Source organism: Gymnoscopelus microlampas (genome assembly GCF_963454915.1).
Source record: "Gymnoscopelus microlampas genome assembly, chromosome: 20".
NCBI lineage: Eukaryota > Metazoa > Chordata > Actinopteri > Myctophiformes > Myctophidae > Gymnoscopelus > Gymnoscopelus microlampas.
In genome coordinates this window covers 3,908,820-3,935,978 of record NC_139957.1, presented here as the reverse complement: position 1 = coordinate 3,935,978, position 27,159 = coordinate 3,908,820, and the positions used below count along the sequence as shown (strand labels likewise).

The 27,159-nt window shown below is 41.0% G+C and overlaps 2 protein-coding genes across 2 annotated transcripts in view; both read right to left on the bottom strand.

Annotated features, from left to right (window-relative positions):
* The window catches only part of syne3 (spectrin repeat containing, nuclear envelope family member 3), a 106,632-nt gene extending 104,808 nt beyond the window's left edge, over positions 1-1,824 (bottom strand). The window contains exon 1 of the mRNA XM_084045241.1: positions 1,750-1,824. The gene's annotated coding sequence lies outside the window, so the exon portion shown is untranslated. The remainder of the gene's footprint in view (positions 1-1,749) is intronic.
* A 13,434-nt stretch (positions 1,825-15,258) lies between these two features.
* The window catches only part of LOC311035978 (gamma-aminobutyric acid receptor subunit rho-2-like), a gene marked incomplete at its 3' end in the record, with an annotated part of 136,344 nt that continues 124,443 nt past the window's right edge, over positions 15,259-27,159 (bottom strand). Inside the window, exon 9 of the mRNA XM_084044506.1 lies at positions 15,259-15,663. Within this exon, the coding sequence (XP_083900632.1) occupies positions 15,259-15,663 (405 nt within the window). The remainder of the gene's footprint in view (positions 15,664-27,159) is intronic.

Below are 27,159 nucleotides of genomic sequence, written 5' to 3'. Positions count from 1 at the left end.
CTTGTTTAATATTGCGTCAATTAAGAACTGTGTTCCAAATTTGGACAAATGACCCCGGCGGTTTTACTCATATGGATATGAAGCATCAACTGACGGCGAGAAAACGCTAATGTTATTTCCGCAGAATTAGTTACATTTTTGCCAGAAATAGACTGTATCAAATATGAGTGACTGACTATCATAAACGATGCAGGGCCACCTCCCTGACAATATCGCCGGGACAGTTAGTTTATTTTTGGACCACAATTCTTATACGAGACGGTTTTGAGATGACCCAATGTTATTCTCCATAGAGAAATTACTTCCACGACCCAGGGGATGAACGAGTGACGTCAGGACTTCGGTACTCTATTGTCTGATGAGGGTTCTGGGGCTAAATATACATATTAATTTGGGGGGTTCACTGACATGAAAAAGTTTGAGAGAACCATAAATATGTTTTTTGTACACATTACAATATTACATGAACTTTGCAGAAGGGCCCTCTCCTCCCCAGCCCATACCATCTGGTTGACAGCTACATGCATGACATTCACATGTGTTATCAATTCATTTTCATATCAACCACCAGCGAGACTCAACACTGTAGCTGATGTGTTCTCCAAATCCCAGAGTAATGGAAGACGTACTCGGATATTTTACTTAAGTAAAAGTAGAAATACCACAATATTAATAATACTCTGTTACAACTAAAAGAACTGTGTTCAAAATGTTACTCGAGTAAAAGTAAAAAAGTATTGGCATCAAAATATACTTAAAAGTACCAAAAGTAGAAGTACTAAAATGTTTGACAATAGCAGATCTACAAGCTCACAACACGTTGCGATATGAGCTTGTAGATCTACAAAGTAACTAGTAACTGAAGTTTTCAAATAATTTTAGTGGAGTAAAAGTACAATATTTGCCTCTGAGATGTAGTGGAGTAGAAGTAAAAGTATAGACAATTGGAAAAACTCCAGTAAAGTAAAAAAATAAAAAAAATAAGAAATACCACAAAAGTGTACTTGAGTACAGTACTTGAGTAACTGTACTTAGTTACTTTGCACCACTGTATACATGCATGACATTCACACGTGTTATCAATTCACATTCATATCAATCAACCATCAGCAAGACTCAACACTGTAGCTGCTGTATTCTCCAAATCCCTAAAAAAATAATAACAATAAATAACAATGATAAAAAAAATAATAATAATAATACAAACATAATAATAATACAAAAGTGTTCCAAATCCCAAAGCACCTACAGTATATGCCTACTTGCATACACAGCCTAATAATAAGACACACACACATATACATACACATTATATATATACACACACAAACACACACACACACACACACACACACACACACACACACATATACAGTATATATATATATATATATATATATATATATATATATATATATATATATATATATATATATATATATATATATATACATACATATACACACACCACGACCTATTTATAAGTATGAAGACGTAGACATTGGAATAGACTAGCAGACTCTTCTATCATAATCTGCTGCGCAGAAAATAGACTGGCAAGGTCCGTCCAGACCCCAGTATGTCAATATAAACCTACTAAGATTAAGATTAAAGACACGCTAAAGGACACACAGAGGGCTACAGGAAGACATCCCCCCCGCAACAATACGCAACAATAACCACACAATAACAACCAGCACACGAGTCGAACGCGTGTTGTATTGAGAGTAGTGGGTGAGAAAAACGTACCTTTATGTTCATGTAAAACACAAGTTGACGCTCGAGCGGCGTGTTGAATGTACTGTAAAGTTATCGCGGAGCAGCAGGAAGTGAAACGCAGGCCCCTGTTAGGAGAGACGCTGCCGTCCCATGGTCCGGAGGGACCACCGCGCGGTGATTGGTTGGTCGTTGGTTGCCATGGCAACCGCCGGATTTAGCTCGTTTTACTAGTGTGTGTGTGCTGCGCTGCTTTAGCCCCCGCCCCCACCAGTACTCATTTATTATTAGCCTATATAATCAGTGGTGGAAACTGGAAAGTAACTAAGTGCATTTACTCGAGTAGCCTACTGAACAATTTTGAGGATTGTTTTTCTTTACTGTAGTATTTCCAATTTTTGATATTGTGACTTCTACTCCATTACATCTCAAAGGCAAATACACATTTGCTCAAAAGTACTTTTACTCCACTATAATTATTTGGCAACTTTAGTTGCTAGATACTTTGTATATTTGGTTATTATTACAAAACACAATTAACCACTTCAGCCCTATTTCAGCCATTTGAAAATAGCGGATCTACAAGACCAGCTCACAATGGGTCGTAATGCAACGCATTGTGAGCTTTTAGATCTGCTATTTTCAAAAGATGCATTTTATACATTTGAAAATGGGACATTCTGCATAATGAGCACTTTCTACTTTTGGTACTTAAAGTACATTTTGACACCAACATGTTTCACTCAAGCACACACAAACCAGTTGTTCAGTGGTTTAGCCATGATAGGCTCTATGCACAGCAGCCATATTATCACTTCCTTCACAGGTGTTACCAATGATACTAATGAAGGCTCTACCATTTAGTCTAGCACAGTGGTTTCCACGAACCAAATGGACCCGTAAGGGTCCATTTGGTTCTATTTGTACACTCTCAGAGTTACACACCTATTTAGTTTTTTGTCGCAATAATTTGATGCCTGGGTGTAGGAGACACAAAGATTCTACTTTGTGTCTCCTACCGGATACATTAGCCGGTAGGTAGTGATAACTGCCATTAAGCTACAAGATAGGAAGGGTTATCATACCAAAATATAAACTAGAGACATGTAGGAAGACAAAAATACAAAAACTTTACGGTCACCTTAGGTGGTACCAATTTGTGAAAATATCAGTGTTGGCCCCTGGACTATTACACCAATGGGTCTACAGTTGGGGTCCAGGGACCCCATGAAGCCTTGAATACATGGATATATTTAGTTTTTTGTCGCAATAATTTGATGCCTGGGTGTAGGAGACACAAAGATTCTACTTTGTGTCTCCTACCGGATACATTAGCCGGTAGGTAGTGATAACTGCCATTAAGCTACAAGATTGGAAGGGTTATCATACCAAAATATAAACTAGAGACATGTAGGAAGACAAAAATACAAAAACTTTACGGTCACCTTAGGTGGTACCAAAATATGGCTTGGCCCCTGGACTATAACAAGAGTGTTTCCAGTGAGCAAACATGCACAATATCAGCACCCTGACTTGACCAGAATGGAACAGAGCCTTAATTAGTATCATTGGTAACACCTGCGAATGTCTTCATAATATGGCTGCTGTGCATAGAGCCTCTTCCTCTCTCCTCAAAAATGTTGTCAATTCATCAATCAATCAATTTCTGATTCTGACAGCCGGTTGCCGGGGAAACTACCGTATCAGCCAATGAGAGCGCGCCCGTCCCTCTGGAGCATGGGATGAGCAGTGTGTGGCGGAGAGGAGCAGATTGAAGCAGCAGCACACAGCAGCGTCACTCACCATTCAAACTGAAAAGGCGCCTTCTGTCATGTGACTGATATAGCCAGTGGTGGAAAAGAGTACTCACATTTTTTACTTGTGAGTGGTGAGAGGTGGTGCCATGGTTTTGCACTTTTTCTGTTTTTCATGTGTCTATGAGGTTGCTAGAACTTCATTAAGCCCCCTGGTGGTGTTTTTATGGTGTTTTATGTCTTCTCTGACTATTTTGAGTTTCTACCTGGAGGCTGAAACCTTGAGGGTCAAACGTGCCAATAGAAAAATAGCGCTTTAGTGATATAGTAAAAATATACCCTCCCCCTCATTATCATAACACAACAGGTATGGGCATGAGGAGGAGGAGGGACTAGGACAGGTGGGTGGTGCTAAGGTGGTGGAGGAGGTGCTAAGGTGAGAACCAGGTATACTTAATGAACTGGAGGCGTGTCCACATAAAAACATAATTTTAACAATTTATGTATACTTTTTTGAAAAAAATCTTCCTTCTAGTATAACCATAATACCTGATGATTATGTTTTAGGGGGGGGATCACTGAAAATCACGGCACCCCGTCTTTAAGTAAAAGTACAATACTACAATATAGAAATACTCTGTTACAAGTAAAAGTCTGGAATTCAAAATTTACTTGAGTGAAAGTACAAAAGTATTGGTATCAAAATGTACTTAAAGTACCAGAGGTAGAAAGTACTCATTATGCAGAATGTCCCATTTCAAGTTTTCAAATGTATACAAATCTTTTATAGCAGATCTACAAGCTCACAATGTGTCGCATTGCGAAGCATTGTGAGGGGATTGTGTGGGCTATTTTCAAAAGAGCTTGTAGATCGGCTATTTTCAAATGGCCGAAATGTATATGGGGCTGAAGTAATCAAAATCTACAAAGTTTTCAGATTATTGTAGTGGAGTAAAAGTATAATATTTGCCTCTGAGATGTAGTGGAGTACAAGTAAAATTATTGAAAATTGGAAGTACTCCAGTACAGTAAAAAATACCTCAGAATGTTACTTAAGTACAGTACTTAGTTACTTTCTACCACTGCCTGTGATGGACTAAGTAGCTACTCAACCCCAGTAGGTCAAATATACAGTAGCTAGATACCCATGGTCAAATATGACTCAACTACAAGTGAAAGTTGCTCAGTCAAAATCTTTACTTGAGTTATAGTCTAGTAACACATCTCGCAAAGATTGAATGTTCTGAAAGTTGGGGTAGCCTACCCTTAGGGCTGGTACACACTGCAAGACATTAGGTCCGATATTGCTGTCGCCGACATTTTTTGGCGCTCGCCGACAAAACCTCCCGACCTGACGCAGATCGGCCTTTGATCGGCGAGATAATGCTCTCTCTCACACACAGAGAGAGAGCGAGCGCTCTCTCTGTGTGTGTGTGTGTGTGTGTGTGTGTCGTTGTCTGTGTTGCCAGATTTTGCGAGAGAAATAAGCAACCAGGTTTGTGTAAACAAGCCCAACAAAAGCGACTATGAGCACTTTAAGCCTATATACAAATACATTGGATACTTGAAAATAGACGATCTACAAGCTCACGTTGTAGATAGGCTATTTTTAAAGAAGACATTTTTTTTGGGGGGGTGGAATATTTACAAAATCCACACAGATCTTGAATGGGGGTCTATGGCACAACAAGTTTTCAGAAGGGGGAGGTCTGCGCCTCTGTGGACAATTAATTACTATTATTAATTTGGGGGTCCTTGCCATGAAAATGTTTGAGAACAACTGGTTCAAACAACATTAGGAAACAAGGCCAAAAACAACTACACTTTCAAGCAACTTTACAGAAAAACAATCCCAAAGTCGCTTATAATAAGCAGACATATGGCACTGACCGCTTCTGCGCACTTGACGAGCGAGCGAGAGAGAGAGCGAGAGAGGGGGGAGAGAGAGAGGGCCCGGGGGGAGAGGGAGAGGGAGAGAGGCATATCACGGGATACGTCGATTAAAATGAATAGGAATAAACACAAATGTATGTATTGGGTCTGACTCTGGAGATAGCATCCTAGTGAACTATCCTACAGTGTGTCAGCCCTTGTCGGGGATCAATCGTGTTGTGAAGACCACAACGATATTATGACAGCAAGAAATAAACTCCTGCAGTGTGTTATGCTTAACGATCAGATGACCCCCCGACCACTTTAAGGTCTTGCAGTGTGTACCAGCCCTTAACCTTATGTGGGGAAAAAAATACAAAATATAATTCTGCTTTAAGTAGCATGTTTTTTTTATGATTCTGAATCCATGGCAAGCATTTGTTTTGCACCAAAACCACTCCTTGGGCTAAAAACGTCCATAGACACTTTTCCAGGTATTTTTTTGTGTAAAAAGAGTGAAATAGTGTGAATGCTACAAATCATTTTTGGAGGTCACTCTTCGATTTAAGAAACCGGGCCACTTGTAAATCAAAGATGGCGACCATTTATTTCAAAATTTAGCAAAAATTAGACTAGATTGCATTTCAACATGTATGATTGACCTCACAATGTTGTGAGGTCAACCACCAAATCACCAAATAGCACTCCCATTGTAGGTTTTTTCTTTTACATTTTCAAACAGGAGTTACCATTTATAACCATCAAAATTCAAACATTTCAAAAACACGCCATACAACTGTGCTCACAGGCAAACTCAGGAATTAAAGCAAAACAAAATATCAAAAATTGTTTTTCCCCCATCTGGTTCTGTTTTTTTGTGTCTTCCTCTGTGACTCCTGCATGTCCTCATATCCTCACCAAATCCTTAAACCTCCTCTTTGGCCTTCCTCTTCGAGTCTTCGCTTCTTACCTGGCAGCTACCTCTTCATTATCCAATGTACCCCTCATCTCTCCCTTTCACATGTCGAAACCCTGTTAACCTCGCCCCTCTTGCTTTATCCCCAAACCTTCTAATCTGGGCTGATCCTGATCCTCTAATTTAGTCATTTCTGATGTCCTTCCTTTTCACTCCTAATGAGAATCATAGCATCCTCAATTCTGCCACCTCCAGCTGCTCCGCCCGTCTTTTCCTCAGTGCCCTTCTGTCACAAATAGCTCCTGACACTTTCCTCCATCCGTTCCCTCAAAGTACTCCCTCCTAACACTTCTCAACACACTGTTTCAGCTTGAACATTTGTTCGCCACCACCTAGGGTCAGGGCCGTGGGAAGACGTTTTAGGTTTCGGGTGCTGTAAGCGCGTACATTTGTTCCAGACCAGAACACATATTGCACTAAATCCCCCCCAAATACTGACCAACAACAACAGGCACGTTATACAAAAATTAATATTGTTTTTTATACATTATTTTTAGGGGGTGCTGCAGCCCCCTCAGCACCTGTACTTCCCACGGCTATGCCTAGGGTATGGGCAATGATGACACGGAGGAAAGAACACGTCCCCAGCGCCCACAGCAGGAATCGAAACCCAGGACCTTCTAGCTGTGATGTGACAGCGCTACCGACTGTGCCAGCGTGCCTCCCCATTTCTCTATATGTTATCACCTTAACTTGTTGCGCACCAGCTCTCAGTACTTAACACAGGACTCAAGCCATGCTACTCATACACTGAGTTGGCGGTGTCCAGGATTGGACCTACAACCTTCTGGTCTAAAGGCGAAAGCTCTTCCAACTAGAAGGGATACCTGGGCTACAATAAGGTAGCTAAAATGGTGAAATGTTTCCTAAAATGTGCAAGAAATATAGATATGTTGTTGATTTGACAAATTGGAGCTTTTTAAAGGAAACCCCCCAAAAACCTGCATAGCCTATGCAATGAGCTGGAAAGGTGGGCTTGGACGATTTTCTGCCAAGTAGTGGTTTTGGTGCAAAACAAATGCTTGCAATGGATTCAAAATCATGAAAAACCCTATTTTGACCCCTCACATGCTACTTAAAGCAGAATTCAATTTAGTAATGTTTTCCCGCATAAGGTTAAGGGTACCCCAACTTTCAGCTGCTGTCAGATATTACCCTAGGGAAATTGAATTTCAATCGTTGTGAGATGTGTTACTAGACACCTTTACAAACACATTGGTGAAGAAATGGAAAAGGAATTTATTCCAAGATTTGACATTATTCTGATAATATTCCCTGACTATTAAAGTGCAGGATAAAAACAAACTACCAAAGTAGGCTATTCAAAAGTACATGCTTTTCAAAATAAGCACAATTTACAAAGTGCTTTTTGTGCTTTTTTGATAACAATGCATTGCTGTATTGAAATGTTGACCCTCCCTCCAAAAACTAAAAACATTTCAGACATTTTCAACAAATATTAATAGCGTGAAAATAGCAGATCTACAAGGTGTGAGAGCTGCTTCAGCTCAGAAACGGTCTTCTCTAACTGAATGGTTTCCTGTTGCAGCTCTTTGATGAAGCCTTTAGCCTGTTTCTCTGTCGTTTTTTGATTTTCAATACAGCTCATCAGAGCTGTGGAAAACTGCACATATGTGTGTCTTCTACAGTATATCTCCGTCTGCGTCTTTCTCGATGAAATCTGCTGAGTGTCGACAGTCACGTCAGTCATCATATTTGGGCATGAACCGTGGACAGACACAGACACACTCCTGAAATAGACAGACAGGCAGATTTATCTAATCCCTAAATTGCACTTATTGTTCACATACATGTGTTAATGCTGTTTTGGATTCTCAATCGGCTGGTTGAGGTCAATACATTCTACATTAAAAGTCACGAAAAAAAACTAAACTACAGACACCTTGCACCATTATTAAAGGACAATATCGTATGTGTATTTCTGTCAGTGACAGTTAATGGTTAAAGGTAAGAACATTAACTTCACTTGCTTAACCTACATGCAGTAAATGTCATGAATTGTTAAGATACTTTTGCTTGCTTTGTTCAACCTAGAGAATGGCTGTTTTGAGATACATATCACTGCAGTTTTCAGTTTCATGACCTTTCAAAATCATTGGAATAGTATGGTCCCTGCAGCTGGATTTACTGAAGCTTAAAGGGATAGTTCACCCCCAAAATCACTTTTTCCCCCCCAATTAGTCACGCCATGGAGACTTGAATTCATGGATATCTTTTAGTTTTTGTCGCATTCCTAAGCCAATAATTTGATGACCGGCAACGGTTCCGGTATAGAGACACAAAAAGTCTCCTTTGTGTCTCCTACCGGAACTGCTGCCTACCAGTCCGCTGGTCATGAAATTATTGACTTAGGAATGCGACCAACAAAAAATATCCATGAATTCAAGTCTCCATGGGGTGACTAATCGATAGAAAAAAAGTACTTTTTTGGGCGAACTATCCCTTTAATCCAGAGGTTCTCAAAGGTTTAAATCTCAAGGACCCACACATTGGAATATATATTTGGCTGCGGACCCCATTTGAAAAGATATTATATGCCATGTATTGCCATGTATTGTTTTCCCCCCTAAATTATTCAAAATTCTCACAATTCAATTTGTTTTATATTTGTCAAAAAATCGCACCCTGTGTGAAGGACGCGGTGCCTTTGGGGCGGGGCTTAACTAATTTCAGTTCGTCCCTATTGGTGGTGTGAGTCCACTTACCAAATTTGTACTTGGTAGCATGCTGCAAACTGGAATAATGGCTGTTTAAAGCCCAGCCAATGGGCAGACAGAGGGGGCGGGGCTTAAGTAATTACAGTTCGTCCCTATTGGTGGTCTAAGTCCACATACCAAATTTGGACTTGGTGGCATGCTGCAAAGTGGGCGTAGGGCTGTTTAAAGCCCAGCCAATAGGAAGACATAGGGGGCGGGGCTTAATTAATTTCAGTTTGTCCCTATTGGTGGTTTTAGTCCATGTACAAAATTTGTACTCCGTAGCATGCTGCGAACTGGAGTTATAGCTGTTTAAATGCCGTGCTCATACGGACGTCAAGTGTGTGTGTGTGTGTGTGTGTGTGTACGTGTGTTCGTGTGTGCGCATGTGTGCAGTATTGGCTTGTGTGTGTGTGTGTGTGTGTGTGTGTGTGTGTGTGTGTGTGTGTGTGTGTGTGTGTGTGTGTGTGTGTGTGTGTGTGTGTGTGTGCGTGTGTGTTGAAGTGGCGCATGTGTTGCTACCTTGCCGTGTTCAAACATACGGACGGACATAACATACGGACGGACGGACGGACGGACGGACACTCACACGGACAGAGTCAAACGTAGAGCGGTTGGCACCGCTAAAAATACCAGATCTACAAGCTCACGTGTGTGCTTGTAGATCAGCAATTTTTAAATATATTAACTATAATAGTAATAATAATAATAATAATAATAATAATAATAATAATAATATAGTAGAGTAGTATACGTCTCTGGAAAGAAATAAGAGGGTTGACAGCATTCAGGATGGTTTTTATTTAATATCACCTAATAAATAAATACGTTGTAACATTCTTTAATGTCAGTAGTAGCAACAAATGAATGTTTTACAGTGATAGGCTTACATAAAAAACATCTCACCCACAGGCCGCTGCACAGAAAATAGATAAAGTAAACTCCAGAGTGTTCATGTAACTACATTTGTACACTTTCAGAGTTACATCAGCACCCTGGGTTTTCCTGTGTATCTTAGAAATAAGGTGTAGGCTTCCCCCATTTGTATACTCTGTGACAGCACTTATTACTGTATATAAATAAGTTCTTTACATTAGACAAGAGTCCCTCGGGAAGGCTCTATGCACAGCAGCCATATTGGAAAGAAATTGGGCCTCTTCCTTACTTCCTTCACAGGTGTTACCAATGATTCTAATGAAGGCTCTGTTCCATTTAGTGTGGCACAGTGGTTCTCAAACCTTTTAATTTCAAGTATTCCCATAACTCTCAGAGTTACACACCCATAAGGGGCCACTTGCAACCCCCTCAAGGATCCATGAGGGTCCCTCCCTGGACCACACTTTTTACCTGTTTACCTTTATTTTATAGTTTTAACCTTTTTAACTAGTTTGTTCTAATAAAGTTGTTTTTATATCTGCTCTGTAAAGCGTCTTTGAGTACCTAGAAAAGCGCTATTTAAATCGTATGTATTATTATCATTATTATTATTATTATTGTCTCCGCCAGGAGAGTTTGTTTTCACTTTCCGTCAGCCAAGCAAACATTGGTCGAGCCTCACGTGACACTTGACAATACGGTGAAATAGTGTGATCTGATTGGCTAGTGACATATAACGGGCTATAAATACATGTGTCACTTTGAAAGAGTCTGTGCCTCTTTCAAAGTGAGGTAAGACAGGAATAATCACGAAATGGCTGAGAAATGGCGGATACTGTAACAATTGGATAGGACACTTACACAGACAGGACAGATAGGACACTTACACAGACAGGACGGATTATGGATAGGACACTTACATAGACAGGACGGATAGGACACTTATACAGACAGGACGGATAGGACACTTATACAGACAGGACAGATAGGACACTTACATAGACAGGACGGATAGGACACTTATACAGACAGGACGGATAGGACACTTATACAGACAGGACGGATAGGACACTTATACAGTAACTCCAGGTGGGGATACCAGTTTTATCCAACTAAGGTTTGGATAAAACATACGGATAGGACACTTGTGTCATGTTACTATGACACAGTAACATAACATGTTCTAATTAGAACATAAGAATTAGAACATTCCCAACATTCCCAACACAAGTCTGCTGGCGGAGACTTGTGCTCCGAGGAGCACTTTTTCTAGTTATTATTATTATTACTTTGAGACCCACTGGTGTAGCAGAGTGTTTCCAGTGAGTCAACTCCCTGACTCTGTTTGACCAGAATGGAACAGAGCCTCCATTAGTATCATTGGTAACACCTGTTAAGGAAGTAAGAAGAGGCCCAATTTCTTTCCAATATGGCTGCTGTGCATAGAGCCTAATTAAATACATGATATCAATAGGATAGGTTCAAGGGTTGTAGAAGTATGTAAAACATAATATTTTTTTAGTGGCTCTGGAGACCTCTTTACTGACCAGACTGATGTACAAAACTTATTTTTCCAAACCTTACAATGGTGCATGGTTAACAATACATTTGTTTACACAAGCAGTACGTTTCAAACAATATTTCAATATTACATCGTCTCTGTCGGCGCAGAAACCTTGTATCTCCATATCTCATCTTCCAATGTGACGTCAAGCTTTGCAATGTGACGCGTTGTACGTCGTACATTCTGCTTTTTGCACTATTTTTGAAAATGCTAACATTTAAAACGATTGCCTATAATGCCATGCCCAACATAGGGGCGCCAGGTTGAACGTGGTTAAGTGTGTCTGTGGGTTTTATAACGATTGAAAAGTACAAACAACAGCTTGTGCCAAGTATAATAACTCCATTGGTTCTTTTTTCCATTTCCTGAAAAGGTAACGGTTTTAAACGTACAAGGTTTCCGCCCGACAGCGAAGATATGAAGATAAAATGTACGGGGGAGTACATTTTGTACATCAGTGCATCAGTTGTGCTTGATGGTCCTTTAAAGTGTGCAGGAAATTGACTTAAAATGAAGTCACTATAATATATCACTTTGAACAAAATGGTACACTACTTAACAATTTACAGGAACAGTTAGCCTCATTAAAGCCCGAATCATACTTCGCCGCAAGACGGTGTCTCGTGCCCGAGAATAGCAGACCTACAGTACAAGCGCTCAATGCGCCGTGGGTGCGAAGCGTTGAGCGCTTGGAGGTCTGAGAGACTTCACAGTTTTTAGCACCTCATATTATAATGATCAGTCTCAACTCTCCCTTTCTGCTACTTCCTACAATAGACCTTTTTAACAGCAGCAGTGGCGGACAAATTACTTGTGGTAGTAGAACACATGCAATGATATGCAAATATCATTTTCTTTGTTTATAGACACCCCCATTTATTTTGTTTTAATTTAACATTTTTATCCCACGATTTTGTAACCCATTTTTCACCCAGTGCCAATGCCTACATTTGTAATCCTGGGCGCTACTCTCCCTCTGCCAGCCAGAGGAGAGCCCCGAACTGAGCTCATGCTTCCTTCAACGCATGAGGAGTGAGCAAGCCGCTTCGTATCACCTGACAGGGGGGAGTTTCCTTTTGTGAGCTAGGGGACACGGGGGCAAATTCCACACAGAAAGGCCCTTTTGCCAACCCCACCTTGGGTATGGGCCCTGAGGAGAGAACACGCCCTCAGCGGTAATCGAACGTTCTAGCAGTGAGGTCGACAGTGCTCCCCATTTATTTAGTTTTAGAACAGCCATTTACTATGGGCAGCCTTGTTGTGTAGTCTACACAAGCTGGGGGCTTGACTAGCTCAGTCTGTAGTAAGCAGCCAGCTTTCACTGAAGCTACAAATAAACAACACCTTATTGTGTCTGTGTTTTATTCTTTTAGACTAAATCCCACTTGTCTTTATAAATGCAACATACTCAACCCTAGTAGGCCCACTTGAGGTCAAAGGCCTAGTTCATCAAAATCAAATACTGATTTCCTACCGAGATTGGGTCTGGATGAGCCAAAGATCTGATTTGAGGTGCCAGCGTGAACATGGCCAAAGTATTAGATACTTCTGGTCAAAATATTAATCAACAACAAGAGAAAGTTGCTCAGTCATGTTATTGAGTTAAAAGTACTGGAGTACTTACTGTACTCCAGTACATTTTCAAAAACATGCAAAGATGTTCCAGAAAGTTTCAGAAAATATCAATAATAGTGAAAGTGGTTTCATTCTTAATGTAATTGTTAATGTCAAAAGTACAATATTTGTCTTTGATATGTATCCACAAATAGCCAACACATAAATAAATTAAGTGCAGATACCAACAAAACTCTTTGTAACCGTCCACCACTGATGTTACTTCCTGTGGGTGTTACCAATGATACTAATTAAGACTGTGTTCTATTCGGGTCAAACAGAGTCAGCAGCTATTGTGCATGTACTGTATCTCACTGGAAAGACTCTGCTACACTAAATGGAACAAAGCCTTGACCCCAGTAACCCTGGCATCCTTTTTTTTTTTTGTGCAATGTTTTTGTAAAACAACGTTCAGAAAATAGCAGGGCTCACAAGGTGTTGCACCATCATTGGTAACGCCTACATTTTGTAAATGGCTGCCGTGAAAAAAAGGTCTATTCAGCTCTTTTAGTGCAAACAGTTCATAAACATTCAAACAGGTAGCCACCACTTTGTTTCAGTTTTTTTTCAAAAATCACAGCCGAAAAGGCTTACAGATATACAAATTGAAAAGAAGATTAAGGTAAATACTAAATGTATTTTTCTCTTGGGGTTCAGCTTCGTCACGTGATTTTGCCTTTTAAAAAGCAATTTATCAATCATCCCGGGGGAATTTAAGTGCAATCCAACAAACCTACGCCTAGTGCTTAGGAAACCGACCATGTCACTGCCCCGATATGAACGACCGCCCTAAAGACTTTGGATTGGTTCTGTAATGTGATTTTTTATCGAAAATGTTTAACTCTCTCATTGTTTCCAGTTTCCACCCAGTTTTAACAACGAAAGTTCCCTAGTTGAGCGAATTGTTTAGAGCAGGGACTCTCAACCTGTGGGCCATCAGGACATTGCAAGTGCCCCCCCCCCCCCAATAATTGGGAAAACAGTACGATTTTAATGATAATAACATTAATATTAAAATGGTATATTTTCTTTAAAACCTTGAAAAAGAAATGTGTGCTTCATTGTGATACCGATTAAATAGGAATGTAAAGTATACTACGTTGGCTCCGTCGATCAAAGCCAGAACACAATCGATCGATTGATCATTAAAATAAACATGCTCTGAAAATGCACGGCTGCCGCGTTGAGTGGTCAGGTGGGTGGTCCGCGCGGGCGCTTTTGAAGATTTTCAAGTGGGTCCTGATCCAGCCACTGGTTTACAGACCGACGTATACAGTCTTGTGACAATAACGGCCCCGGATCGCTGACTGCTCCTGGGCGCCTGTAGAAAACAGTGCTGTGTGACAGAGTCTCGATGTTCCTCCGACACCGAAACAGCACTTTAAAGCAACATTTAAATCAGTAAGTATACCTCATACATTCAGTGTGCGCTGAAAGCACTGCCACGTTGTCGACAACACAAATTGACTTGAACTTAGTCGGCGAGCGTTTTTTTTTTTTTGTTATCACCGGCAGAAGCCGACTCCATCTCACATAATTCGGGGGAATATAGTCATGAGGGAACAAAGGGCTTCTTCAAACAGCAGATGAGGAGAGTTTTTTTTTTTGCAGGGTTTGTTGACAGCAAAAGCTGAAATGGGAATTCAGCGAGCGACAGAGGCTGAAACATGCCTGTGGGCGAACCGGCTTTTATTACAGGTTTCTTTTTTATGTCTTTGTCTCGACACCGCTGTAAAGTAATGAAGTAAAGAAATGAACATGAAAGTGCCACATGAGAGACAGAGAGCGACAGAGAGAGAGAGAGAGAGAGATCAAGAAGAAAAGAAGAAAAGAAGCAACGAAGCAAACAAGAATGCCCTTGAGGATGACTTTTTTTTCCCTCTCTCAACACAGAAGAGCTTCTGGCTGTTGGATCACGGAGAAACCAATTAACCCTCCGCCGTCCTTTCAAAGGTCTTATTTCCGCCATGTCCTCGGCCGCTGTAATTATCGTCCTATCAGCGGCGTCGGCTCTCTGCTCCATTAATCCATAAAGAAAAGGTGTCACCGTTTTGGATGGGATGCAGGAGCTAGGGCATCCTCTCCCCCCATCCCATCCCGATCCGGACCAGACCTGACCGGGGCGGCGGGGCGGGGCGGGGCATGTCGCCGGGGGGGGGGGTCACCTCCTCAGACGTAGATGGACCAATAGATGAGATTGAAGAAGACGTACGAGCCGGGGAAGATCATCCGCGAGTACTTGTCGATGGCGTGCGTGTTCTGGATGATGCTGAGCGCCCGGATGGTCCGCTTCTTCTTGGTGGTGGTGGACTCGCTGCTCACCGACAGGTGCACCACCATGTGCTCGGGCTTCTCGGGGATGGCGCCGGGGGTTCCGGTGCCGGCGCCGGCGCTGGTGTGGTGCGGGCCGTGTTGGTGTTGGTGGTGGTGGTGGTGCGCCACCTCGTCCGGCTCCTCGTCCTCGGGCGCCATGGGGTCCACGGTGTAGCCCGCCAGGCTGTTGGTGTCGGCCTCGCTGTAGGTGCCGTCGGCGTAGGTGCGCATCTGGGAGATGCCGCACGTGCAGGGCAGCGACTGAGGGAGAGGGAGAGAGAGAGAGAGAAGAGGATGATGCAATACAAAGGCAATCATGTCATTAAGCCATTAAGACCCGGGGCCGATTCTACAAACAAAACCGTTTTCTGAAAAACGTACGTTGCTATGTATCAGTGGTGCTCAAACTTTTTCATGTCAAGGACCGTAAGAATGATACGTATTTGGCTGCGGACCCCCACCTCAAAATATGTTGTTCCAGGGACCCCCAGAAGCAAAGATATGAGTTAAAAATAGCAGATCTGCTATTTTTGAATAGCCCCAAAGTATAAGAATAATGGTTACAGCTAAACTCTAATATGACACAGATGCGATCCCGGTCTTAATGGGTTAAGTTCAAAATCTCCGAGATTAGATGAAGACTTTGTTATTAAAAATGCGTTAGATATATCGAGGCGCGGGACAAAATGAGCCGTGAAATGATGCCGCAGTAGCCCACAGCACTGCACAATCGGTTTTGATTCTCAGCTATTCATGTAGTAAACCTTGTTAATTTCTGGATAAGTTGGATAAATATGATTTGTAATGGAGGCAGTATCATCAGTAGTATCGTCACTGTCGGGTGGGAACCTGGTATGTCCAATGACTTGCTGCGGGATGTGTGTTATTGAGAATTGCTTTTTATTAGATTTTGCGTTGCGGCTTTATTTGTTCAGCGATGCTGTGGCTTCTGGGGTATTTGGTTTAGTTTAGCTTCGTTTTACACTTGATGCACAATATGTGTTGAGTTTGGACATTTGTTTTGGGCTTTGATAGAATACCGGACTACGTTTTTCTAACCTTTTATATGATATTATTATATACTAGGACGAGTGGTACAGCAGAACATTTGCATAACTCTATCCCGAGTCCACCGCAGCTAAAAACCTGAGCGGACGGTCCATGCGCTAGATCGCATATTTTTATCGTGATTACATTTAATTTTGGAGGGATATACTTACAGTACCAAAGCAAAAGTAGTCAAAAGTTTCCAAATTGGTCAAAATCTTTCAAACATAGACGATCACAATGCGTTTCATCGCAAGCTTGTAGATCGCCTATATTCAAAATAAGTGGGCAATGTATGTTTTGTAATAATAATCTATATCTAAAAAGTAACTAAAGCTGTCAAATAATTGTAGTGCAGTAAAAAGTACAACATTTGCCTGAGATTTTGTGGAGTACAAAAATACTCAAAATGCTCAAGTAAAGTAAATGCTGTGAATTTAGTTGATCAACCATTTAGCCCTAAGAGGCTCTCTCTAACTAAGGGTGGTGAGGGGTGTTTCAGTTGAGTCGCGTGCGTGCAGAACAAGATGACACCACTGCACACCAGGCAGTATCACACAACACGTTCTGAAGTGTATTACACACACAGAGAATATATACAGTACTGGACACATGACGGGACCAGAAGACATGAGACATGGACAAGAGCAGAATGAGTATAGGAACAAAACGTGCATCTCGTATCATTGTGCACAGGACGTCAGTCTATCTGATAAAGTATTTGATTGTCGTGTCAAATGTATCGGTCAATGTGCTCACACAGATGAGAGTGATTCAACACATGTAAGTACCGGGTCAAGCATATACTGTAAGGACAGTTTAATCATAACAGTAAAAGTACCTAAAAATGTACTTAAAGGAGAGAGCCGGACCAACATAGATATATATTGTGTCTGCCTATAATCATTCACCAACATGCCTGACGCAGTTGACTTTTTTCATAGAAGCCCCTTTGCTCCATTCTGCAGACCCCTCCCACAGCTAGAATGGCGCCTAGAGCATAATCCTAATTGGGCTATTTTTGTCGCTCCAAACCTTTTTTTTTTTTTCACGAATCGTCTCTATGCAGTGTCCTGGCACTCACACATGCACTGTTTGTCACTTATGAGGGGAGGGGGAGCGCTACACGCGAAATCTCGCGGGACGTGAGCATCTCGCGAGAGTTCACACATCAGAGCCGTTCTGTAGGAACGGCAGCTCATTAGTGACAAAAGTGCATGTGTGAGTGCCAGGACACTACATGGGAGACGATTCGAGAAAAAATATATATAGGCAGACACAATATATATCTATTTCGGTCCGGCTCTCTCCTTTAATTACAGTACTTGAATAAATTCACTTTCCACCGCTGGTCTCCAAGGCACTCCTCCAAAAAACCTGAGAGACGCACAGCGCAAAATGTAAGAGCACCGCAGCGAGTACAAATCTTCACTCACACGATTAAAAATGATAACATGACACCTCCCCAGTTGCTAAAAAACCCGTCTGATCAGGCCCTTAATCATCTTTTTGGAGCAGTCTACTGATCATTCTCACCACGTTTCATGAGAAGCCTTCCCATCCGTGCTCAAGTTATTTTAGCTACCAGACAGATAGACAAAACAGAACAGAAGTGAAAGCGCACTGTAATCCTCCAGAGGTGGTTATAAACAAAGACGTACAAGAGGGGATTAAATTGCATGACCCTCACAACAAAACACTCACGCATACCGTTATTTAGTTTTCAAGTTCAGTTTCGCATCAGTTCCACTAACTCTCGTCGACTCGTTTTAAACTCCAACAAAACAAAATGCATGGTATTTACTAGGTCTCCAAATATAAATCCCTTTACTTTCACTCTTAAAGGTGAACACATTTAGCTGGTCACATCTTATAAATACCTGGGCATTTGGCTAGATGCCAAACTCTCATTTAAGGTTCATGTGGAAAACCTAATCAAAAGATTAGAGGACAAATTGGCTTCCTTTACAGAAACAGGTCCTGTTTTTGTTTTTCCAACAGAAATACTATTGTTCAATCTGTAATAATGTCTGTATTTGACTATGGGGATATACTGCATATGCATGCTTCGCTCTCCACACTGAAGCCTCTGGAAGCAGTCTACCACAGTGCTTTGCGTTTTATTACTGGCGATGATTATCTCACCCATCACTGTATTTTATATGATAAAGTGGGTTGGCCATTCTCTCACAGTGCGTAGAGAGCAACGTTGTATTTTATTTATTCATAAGGCCCTGTGTGGTAAACTTCCTTTATATATATCCTCGCTTTTGGAACCAAAGGTTACTGGACATTCAACACGTTCACAAACACACATACACATTAGATATACCAGTCCACGTAAGAGCAGTGAACAAGGAAAGACTGCTTTCATGTATTATGCTCCACACAAATGGAACACACTTCAGGACTCTCTGAAACTTGTGCGATTGGAGATAGAGACATTCAGGGTGCTTCTTGAGGACACACTGCATAGTGACCGCACCTGTTTCATGTAACACTATGTTTATTTGCATCTGTGACATTGTAATGTGATTCAAATGTTTGTTATTGAATCTCATTATGTATGTATTTTATATGTTGTTATCAGGGCGTCCTTGAAAAAAGAGAGCTTGCTCTCAATGGGCTTCCCTGAATAAATAAAGGAAAAAGAAAGAAAGAAAAGGCAGTATGTACTTCGTTGACCGGGGTCCCCCAGAGGTCTGTCCTTATTGGTCCAGTCCGTTCTTCCCTCTACACACCATATCGCTGAGGCAAAAAGAGCTCATGTACAAGCTGAAAATAGCCGATCTACAAGCTCACATCGCGACACGTTGTGAGCTGAATTCATACAGTACATAAACAAAAACGGGTTCCCAAACTTTTCAGTGCTGCGATCCCCCAAAATAATCATATTCGAACTGGGGACCCCCCACCCTGACAAGCTCTTGGAATTGTAGGCATTACATTTAGTTTGACTCGGTTCCACAGATAATTGTGAAAATAGCCTCGCACTGCGAGGCGTTGTGAGCTTGTAGATCGGTTATTTTAAATTTTTTGGGTTCCAGGGGGTCCCCAGCAAAAGTAGTTAAATGGCATCACAATCATTTTAACTACGGCAATGTTAGCTATTCAAAAACAGCAGATCTACAAGATCGCAGCGTGTCACTTTGTGCCGCACTGCGAGCTTGTAATCGTATCTGCTGAATGTTTTTTTTGTTTTTTTTTAACGTTTTTGATTAATCTTGAAAATGTTTCTTCTCTTCTGGGGGGTCCCTGGCACAAAACAATTTCAGATGGGGGTCCGCGGCCAAAATACATATCAATGTTGGGCTCCTTGACATGAAAACGTTTGAGTACCACGGGTCAAATCCGTCCCCATTCGTCATCCGTTTGCCGGCAAGGGTGTGTGAGAATGCGTTGGTTTCTGCAGCTTACTAATGAAAAAACCCTGGAGGTTTCTTGCACTCTGTGTAACTCTAAAACATGAATATGTATTTGTTTACAAGCAAAATCTGCTTTTCAGATTGAGCCCTCACTTGAAATACTGATTTCACGTAGGGCACACAAGATAAGGGTGTTTGCGTGGTGAAGTCTCAACACAGACAAGCATATGATATCTCCATATGTTTTACGTTTGGTGTTTTATTCGTGAATTAACTTGATCACACCACATCGTCACACAAAAGTAGCAAAAGTAGCAAATCTGCAAGCGATCTCGAAACGTTTTGAGCTTGTCGGTCTGCTAGTTGTGCCATTTTTTATTTCAAATCCTGAAAAGTTACAGTTTGGACATATCAGGTTTCCACCCGACAGAGGCAATAAACACCTGCTATGTGGCATTGTGGCTGTCCCACGTTGGTCTGTTGTCCCATAGGCTCTATTCACAGCAGCCATATTGTGAAGACATTCACAGGTGTTACCAATGATACTAATGAAGGCTCAGGTTCCATTCTGGTCAAACAGAGTCAGGGTGCTGATATTGTGCATGTCGACTCACTGGAAACCCTGCTACACCAGTGGGTCTAAAATGTGGGTCCTTAAGGTGGTTCCAAATGGCCCCTTACGGGTGTGTAACTCTGAGAGTGTACAAATGTAACCAAATGGACCCGCAGTTATGGGGGTCGTGGAAATTGAAAAATCTGAGAACCACTGTGCTACACGAAATGGAACAGAGCCTTCATTAGTATCATTGGTAACACCTGTTAAGGAAGTGAAAATATGGCTGCTGTGAATAGGGAGGTTTCCTGTTAGTAAACATGAGAGGAATATGACCGCGCAGCTGCGGGGGGAAGCCTATGGGTGCGTTTGGAAATTACGCACCGGAGCACACTCGCCTATTAGTTTGTATTGGCCAGTGCGCTCACTGCCGCTCAGGGCTGTATTTTCGAACGCGCCTTTCCCCCACTGACCCCCAGGCATGCGCAGATTGCGCATTCTGCTCTGTGATGACGTCGCGCGGAAATCCGTCTATAGAGCCTATCTGAGGCAGAGTAAAGACATGCATATTGTTGTTGTCGGGCAGAAACCTTGTATCTCCGTATATGCCCTACTTCGTCGCACAACAGTATCTGACACTACCCAAATATAGAACAAACAAGACGAACACGTTCTCGTTCTACTACAACTGTTCAAACGTGGGATGCCCTGACACCATCCATTAAAGGATTAACAAAAGCTTGCATGTGACTAAATAATAACTATATTGGATCCATTGAAACACAGGTTCTTTATATTTTCCATTTCTGAAAAGCGACAGTTTGGGACATACTGTAATGGTTTCCACCCGACAGACGACATCACCAATGAAACAACCACCGCGTTTTCATGGGTAAAGCTTGAAAACCATATTAACCCATTAAGACCGGGAAGGGAACGCATCTTGTGTCATTTTAAGATTTCTTTGGGCTATTCAAAAATAGCAGATCTACAAGCTCATAGCACGGCAGCGCGTGCCGCGCTATGAGCTTGTAGATCTGCTATTTTTGAAAAAAATATTATTGTGCAAAAAAAAATAATGTGCAAATCTTTGAATATATATATATATATATATATATATATATATATATATATATATACATTTTTAAATCAAATCTTTGTTTCTGGGGGTCCCTGGAACTAAATATTTTCAGATGGGGGTCCGCGGCCACCACTGATATTATAGCAACAATAGATTTTTTCAGAAAAAATGATGGCATTTGTTGAGACATTTGACAGTTACACATTTTCGCTTTTAAAAAATATATATGCAAAGATTTGCACACATTTTCCCAAAAAATAGCAGATCTACAAGCTCGTAGCGCGGCACTGACACAGATGCGTTCCCGGTCTTAATGGGTTAACCACAATTTTGGGGGAGAGGCGGTTAATTGAATAACAAAATGGCACAAGGTTTTGTCCTAGACTAAATGCATAAGTCGATTTTACACATAGGCCCCGTCTCGCTTGGTGTGGTAGCAGTATTGTACGTTTTAGCCGACAATGCCTGTTCTCCCAAACTTCATGCATAATTCAGAAGCTCCAGCCGAAGGGGGGAGAAGAAAAAAGAACCAGCCCACACAAAATATCTGGCAGGAGAGATGTGCTTAACCCCTTAAAACCAGGAACGCATCCGTGTCATTTTTTAAATTTATTTGGGCTATTCAAAAATAGCAGATCTACAAGCTCATAGCGCGGCACCGAGTGCCGCGCTATGAGCTTGTAGATCTGCTATTTATTTGAAAAAATCGTGAAAATGTGTGCAAATCTTTGATTATATATATATTTTTTTTTAAAGAGATTTTTTTTACTCAAATCTTTGCTTCTGGGAGGTCCCTGGAACAACATATTTTGAGATGGGGGTCCACGCCCAAAATACATATCATTTTGGGGGCCCTTGACATTGAAAGAGTTTGAGAACCACTGATTATAACAACATATGTTTTTTTCCCCCCCAGAAGCACAGATTTGAGTTAAAAAAATAATAATCTAAGATTTGCACGCATTTACAAGCTCATAGCGCGGCACTGAGCTTGTAGATCTGTTATAGCCTAATAAATCAAAAAAATTATTCAGATGCGTTCCCGGTCTAAAAGGGTTAAATCTCCTCATCCCAAAGAAAAAAAAGTCAATTCCCACACACACACTTATATCACCTCTTCATTGATTTATTAAAATTGTGGAGGATGTTGGGGTCACAAGGGCCATTCTCTAGTCTGGAGAAGTGTGTGCAGGAATCGACTTTTATATTTTGGATTTGAACTTCGGGGAGATTTGATTCCCTGCAGCACAAAAGAGACAAACGAAGTGGTGTAAAGTAACTAAGTACATTTACTCAAGGACTGTTTTGAGGTGCCTTCATTTTACTTGAGTATGCCACATTTCAGATGATTATACTTCTACACACCTATCTCCATCTCAGAGGAAAATGTTTTTCTTTTTACAATTATTCGACATCTTTAGTTACTACATGCTGTATTTTAACCAATTAAACCCTGTTATACTTCGTCTATTTGAAGATAGCAGATCTACTTGTAGTTCACGTTGTGAGCAAGTAGATCTGCTATTTTCAGGGAAGATATTTAATGTAGAGCAATAACAGAAAAGTCACTAGAGATATTATATTTGGACTACTATGCGCTGTAGTGAAAGGCTAGTTTACATTTACATTTTGAATTATTTAAATGAATAAATAAAATATTTGAGGTAACTTTCTGATAGCTCAAATGTTTTGGTAGAGTAACAGTTGCATAACTAGGGCATGGTGGTTATTATGGGAACTTTGGCCCCATGGCGTACAGTGCAGTACAGCACGATACTAAACGCATAACTAGCATCATGATCCTTCCACCCACAATCCAAGGTGATTATAGTTTTGATTCATTTGAATCATTCGTTGTGATGTTTATTTCATTTACACTTTTTGTTTAAGATTTCTGTTGCAAGTTTAGTTTATTTTTTTCCAAAGGCTTAGTTTTAGTATTCATTTTTTCCCGTAATATGGATTCATCAAAGCCAAGGCAAGATTCAACTAGATCAGAGAAAAAATATATCTCATGAGCTTGAAGATCGGCTAACTTTTAACTAACTAAAATGATAATTAAACTGTATCTTGTGTTTACAAACCTAACTAAAACTATTTAGAATCATAGAAAAAGTTTTAGTCTGAAAATAGCCGATCTACAAGGTACTTTTCAGCTTTCGAATTCAGTGGTTAACCTGATTTTGATGCTATATTAACTAATGTGGCTGGGGACCCCCTGGAACCCTATCAAGGACCCCTCGGGGGTCCCCGTACCCCATTTTGAGAAACACTGAACTAATGTTCCTCTTGGCTACTCACGGGACAATGACACGTCTGTTATTCTGCGGCTAAAAAAAAAAAAACATGAAAGAAAGACACGTTCATTATATCTGAGGGAAACACTGTGAACTAATAACATACAGAATAGCTTTGCTTTCCTAAACTAACACAGGCTGGAAAGGCATATCACTTAGTACACTAGTCATGTTCTGAACGGGGGAATAGAAGTCGCTGGCTTCAAAGTCGCTGCCTTCAAAAAGGAGATGTAGTGTTCCAAAATTCAATAAGGTCAGACTACAGAAGTCCTCTTTTTTTTCATCAGTCAATTTTGAGGCTAAATATAGGCTCTATGCACAGCAGCCATTTTGGAGAAAAATTGGGCCTCTTCTGACTTCCTTCACAGGTGTTACCAATGATACTAATGAGGCTCTGTTCCATTCTGGTCAAACAGAGTCAGGGTGCTGATATTGTGCATGTTGGCTCACTAGAAATACTAGTGGGTCTCAAAGTGTGGTCCAGGGACCCTCATGGTTCCTTGAGAGGGTGTAACTCTGAGAGTGTACAAATGGAACCAAATGGACCCTCCCGGGTCCATTTGGTTCCATTTGTACACTCTCAGAGTTATGGGGGTCCTTGAAATTAAAACGTTTGAGAACCACTGTGCTACACTAAATGGAACAGAGCCTTCATTAGTGTCATTGGTAACACCTGTGAAGGAAGCAGGGAAGGGGCCCAATTTCTGTCCAATGTGGCTGCTGTGCATAGAGCCTATTGAGAATCTGGCCAGGGGGCCAGGAGAACGATGAAGGACACCACTGCTCTTCGTTTCATGGTTTCCATGTGTCTATTCAATTTGTTCTGACAATAAAGTAATGTCGTATATTGTCTCATATCCAGACAATGTTTATTGTTGATAAATACAAATGTTTGTGCGACAATGTTTGTGCGACACGGTTGATTTTTTTTTTAATCTCCGTGTTGTTATCCATGTCCTCACTGTTTTGCCTGATTCACTGCCTTTCGCTATTATTTTAATGTTGTTTCATGCTTTTGCTTTTGTTTTTGCTTTACTGTTAAATTAGTTGTAATTGTAATTATATTCTTGCTAAAGCACTTTGAGCTGCATTTCATGTCATGAAAGCTGCTATACAAATAAAGTTTATTATTATTTGGCATGTCACACAAATGTTTTCTGCATTTCAGATAAATGAAAATAGGACATTAACAAGAAATGACCAAATACGGAATCACAGTCTTTTCAAGTCTAGTCTTCAATTTGTTTGAATAAATTCAACGTGACGTTGAATTTATTCAAACAAATTGAAGACTAGACTTGATAGTATTTCTGTCTCACACACACACACACACACACACACACACACACACACACACACACACACACACACACACACACACACACACCCACACCCACACCCACACCCACACCCACACCCACACACACACACACACACACACACACACACACACACACACACACATTTATTTGGATGAGAACAAAAGGTGCATTGCATTATAGATCCAAACACTGATCATATGTAGGTTACATTACGGTAAAACCAGATACAACTGGATGCCTATTAACACACAAGATTGACAACATTGATGACTTACTATTATATTATACAGAAAGTGACAGATGTTTTTTTCCCGCTACACTGCTCAAGGATATATGAAACATCGTCTTCTCCAGATAAACTTCCTATGATAGCTGAGACAGAACAGTATTTAGCCAACGTTTTTGCATGTGTCTTTTGCAATCTTCCCAATAGGCTCTATGCACAGCAGCCATATTGGACAGAAATTGGGCCCCTTCCTTGCTTCCTTCACAGGTGTTACCAATGACACTAATGAAGGCTTTGTTTCATTTAGTGTAGCACAGTGGTTCTCAAACTTTTTAATTTCAAGGACCACCATAACTCTGAGAGTGTACAAATGGAACCAAATGGACCCGGGAGGGTCCATTTGGTTCCATTTGTACACTCTCAGAGTTACACCCTCTCAAGAAACCATGAGGGTCCCTGGAACACACTTTGAGACCCAGTAGTATTTCTAGTGAGCCAACATGCACAATATCAGCACCCTGACTCTGTTTGACCAGAATGGAACAGAGCCTTCATTAGTATCATTGGTAACACCTGTGAAGGAAGTCAGAAGAGGCCCATTTTCTCTCCAAAATGGCTGCTGTGCATAGAGCCTATTGCAGTCCACGGAGCACATGGTTTGTGCACATGGCCCAGACTCCCAAACACAAGGACAGTTATATCCTAAAGCCATAATGTGTTCTACAGCTAAAGGATGATATGATGAATGTTTAACTTAAGTAAAAGTATCAATACTGCAATGCAGAAGTACTCTGTTACAAGTAAAAGTCAGAAATTCAAAATTTACTTGAGTAAAAGTACAAACGTATTGGTATCAAAATGTACTTAAAGTACCAAAAGTAAAAGTACTAAAATGTTTGAAAATAGACGATCTACAAGCTCACAACGTTGTGAGCGTGAGTAAATGTACTTGAGTAAATGTACTTTACATCACTGCATCAATCAATTAATCAATAAATCAATCAACCACTCAATCAATCAACTAGGCATCTTGCCATGAAAAGCCCTGTCACTCAGGTCGGAACTACTCTAATTATGAAACCAAAACAACTATTACTTACTTTTTATGTTATAGTATATCCATTCAAAACAACTATTAAGTGGGTCAGTAAGATGCTGTAATTTCATCATTACTAGCCTCTGTGCCCGCGAGCAAGCAAGCTAGTTTAATTATCATTAAACCAACATTATCTCGCCGCCGTACAGGACAACTTACAAATTGTTGCTGTCGGGCAGAACCCGTATTTATTTCCATATTTTAACTTTTTTTCCCGTAAATTAACGTCCTTCTTGATCACACTACAGTGTCACACAAAAGCAGAAAAAGTAGCAGATCCACAAGCTGAGCTTGTAGATCTGCTACTTTAGCTATTTTTGAATTTGAAGCCTGCAAAGTAACAGTTTTGGACATATGAAGTTTCCACCCGACGGAGACGAAAGATGCAATTCATTTCTGATGCAGGTAGTTATGTTTGCACAGTTTTAGTAGTTTAGGCCAATGGTTCTCAAAGTGGGGTCTGGGGACCCTCTGGGGTCCTTGAGAGGGTTCCAGGGGGTCCCCTGCAAAAAGTTTTAATATAGCGGCAAACTATGTTTAACCACTTTAACCCTATATAGTGCATTGGATATTTCTCAAAGAATATTATATGGGGGCCCCAGGCCCAAAATCTCTCCTGCCCGGTTCTCCTCAGTGGCTGGAGCAATAGTCCATATTCACACGGCGGCCATTTTGGAATTTAACATTGCGTTGCTGTGGCAACTGGGTTGGCAACTGGGGTGGCATTTCATTGACTTAATGGCAATATGGCCGCCGTGTGAATATGGTCT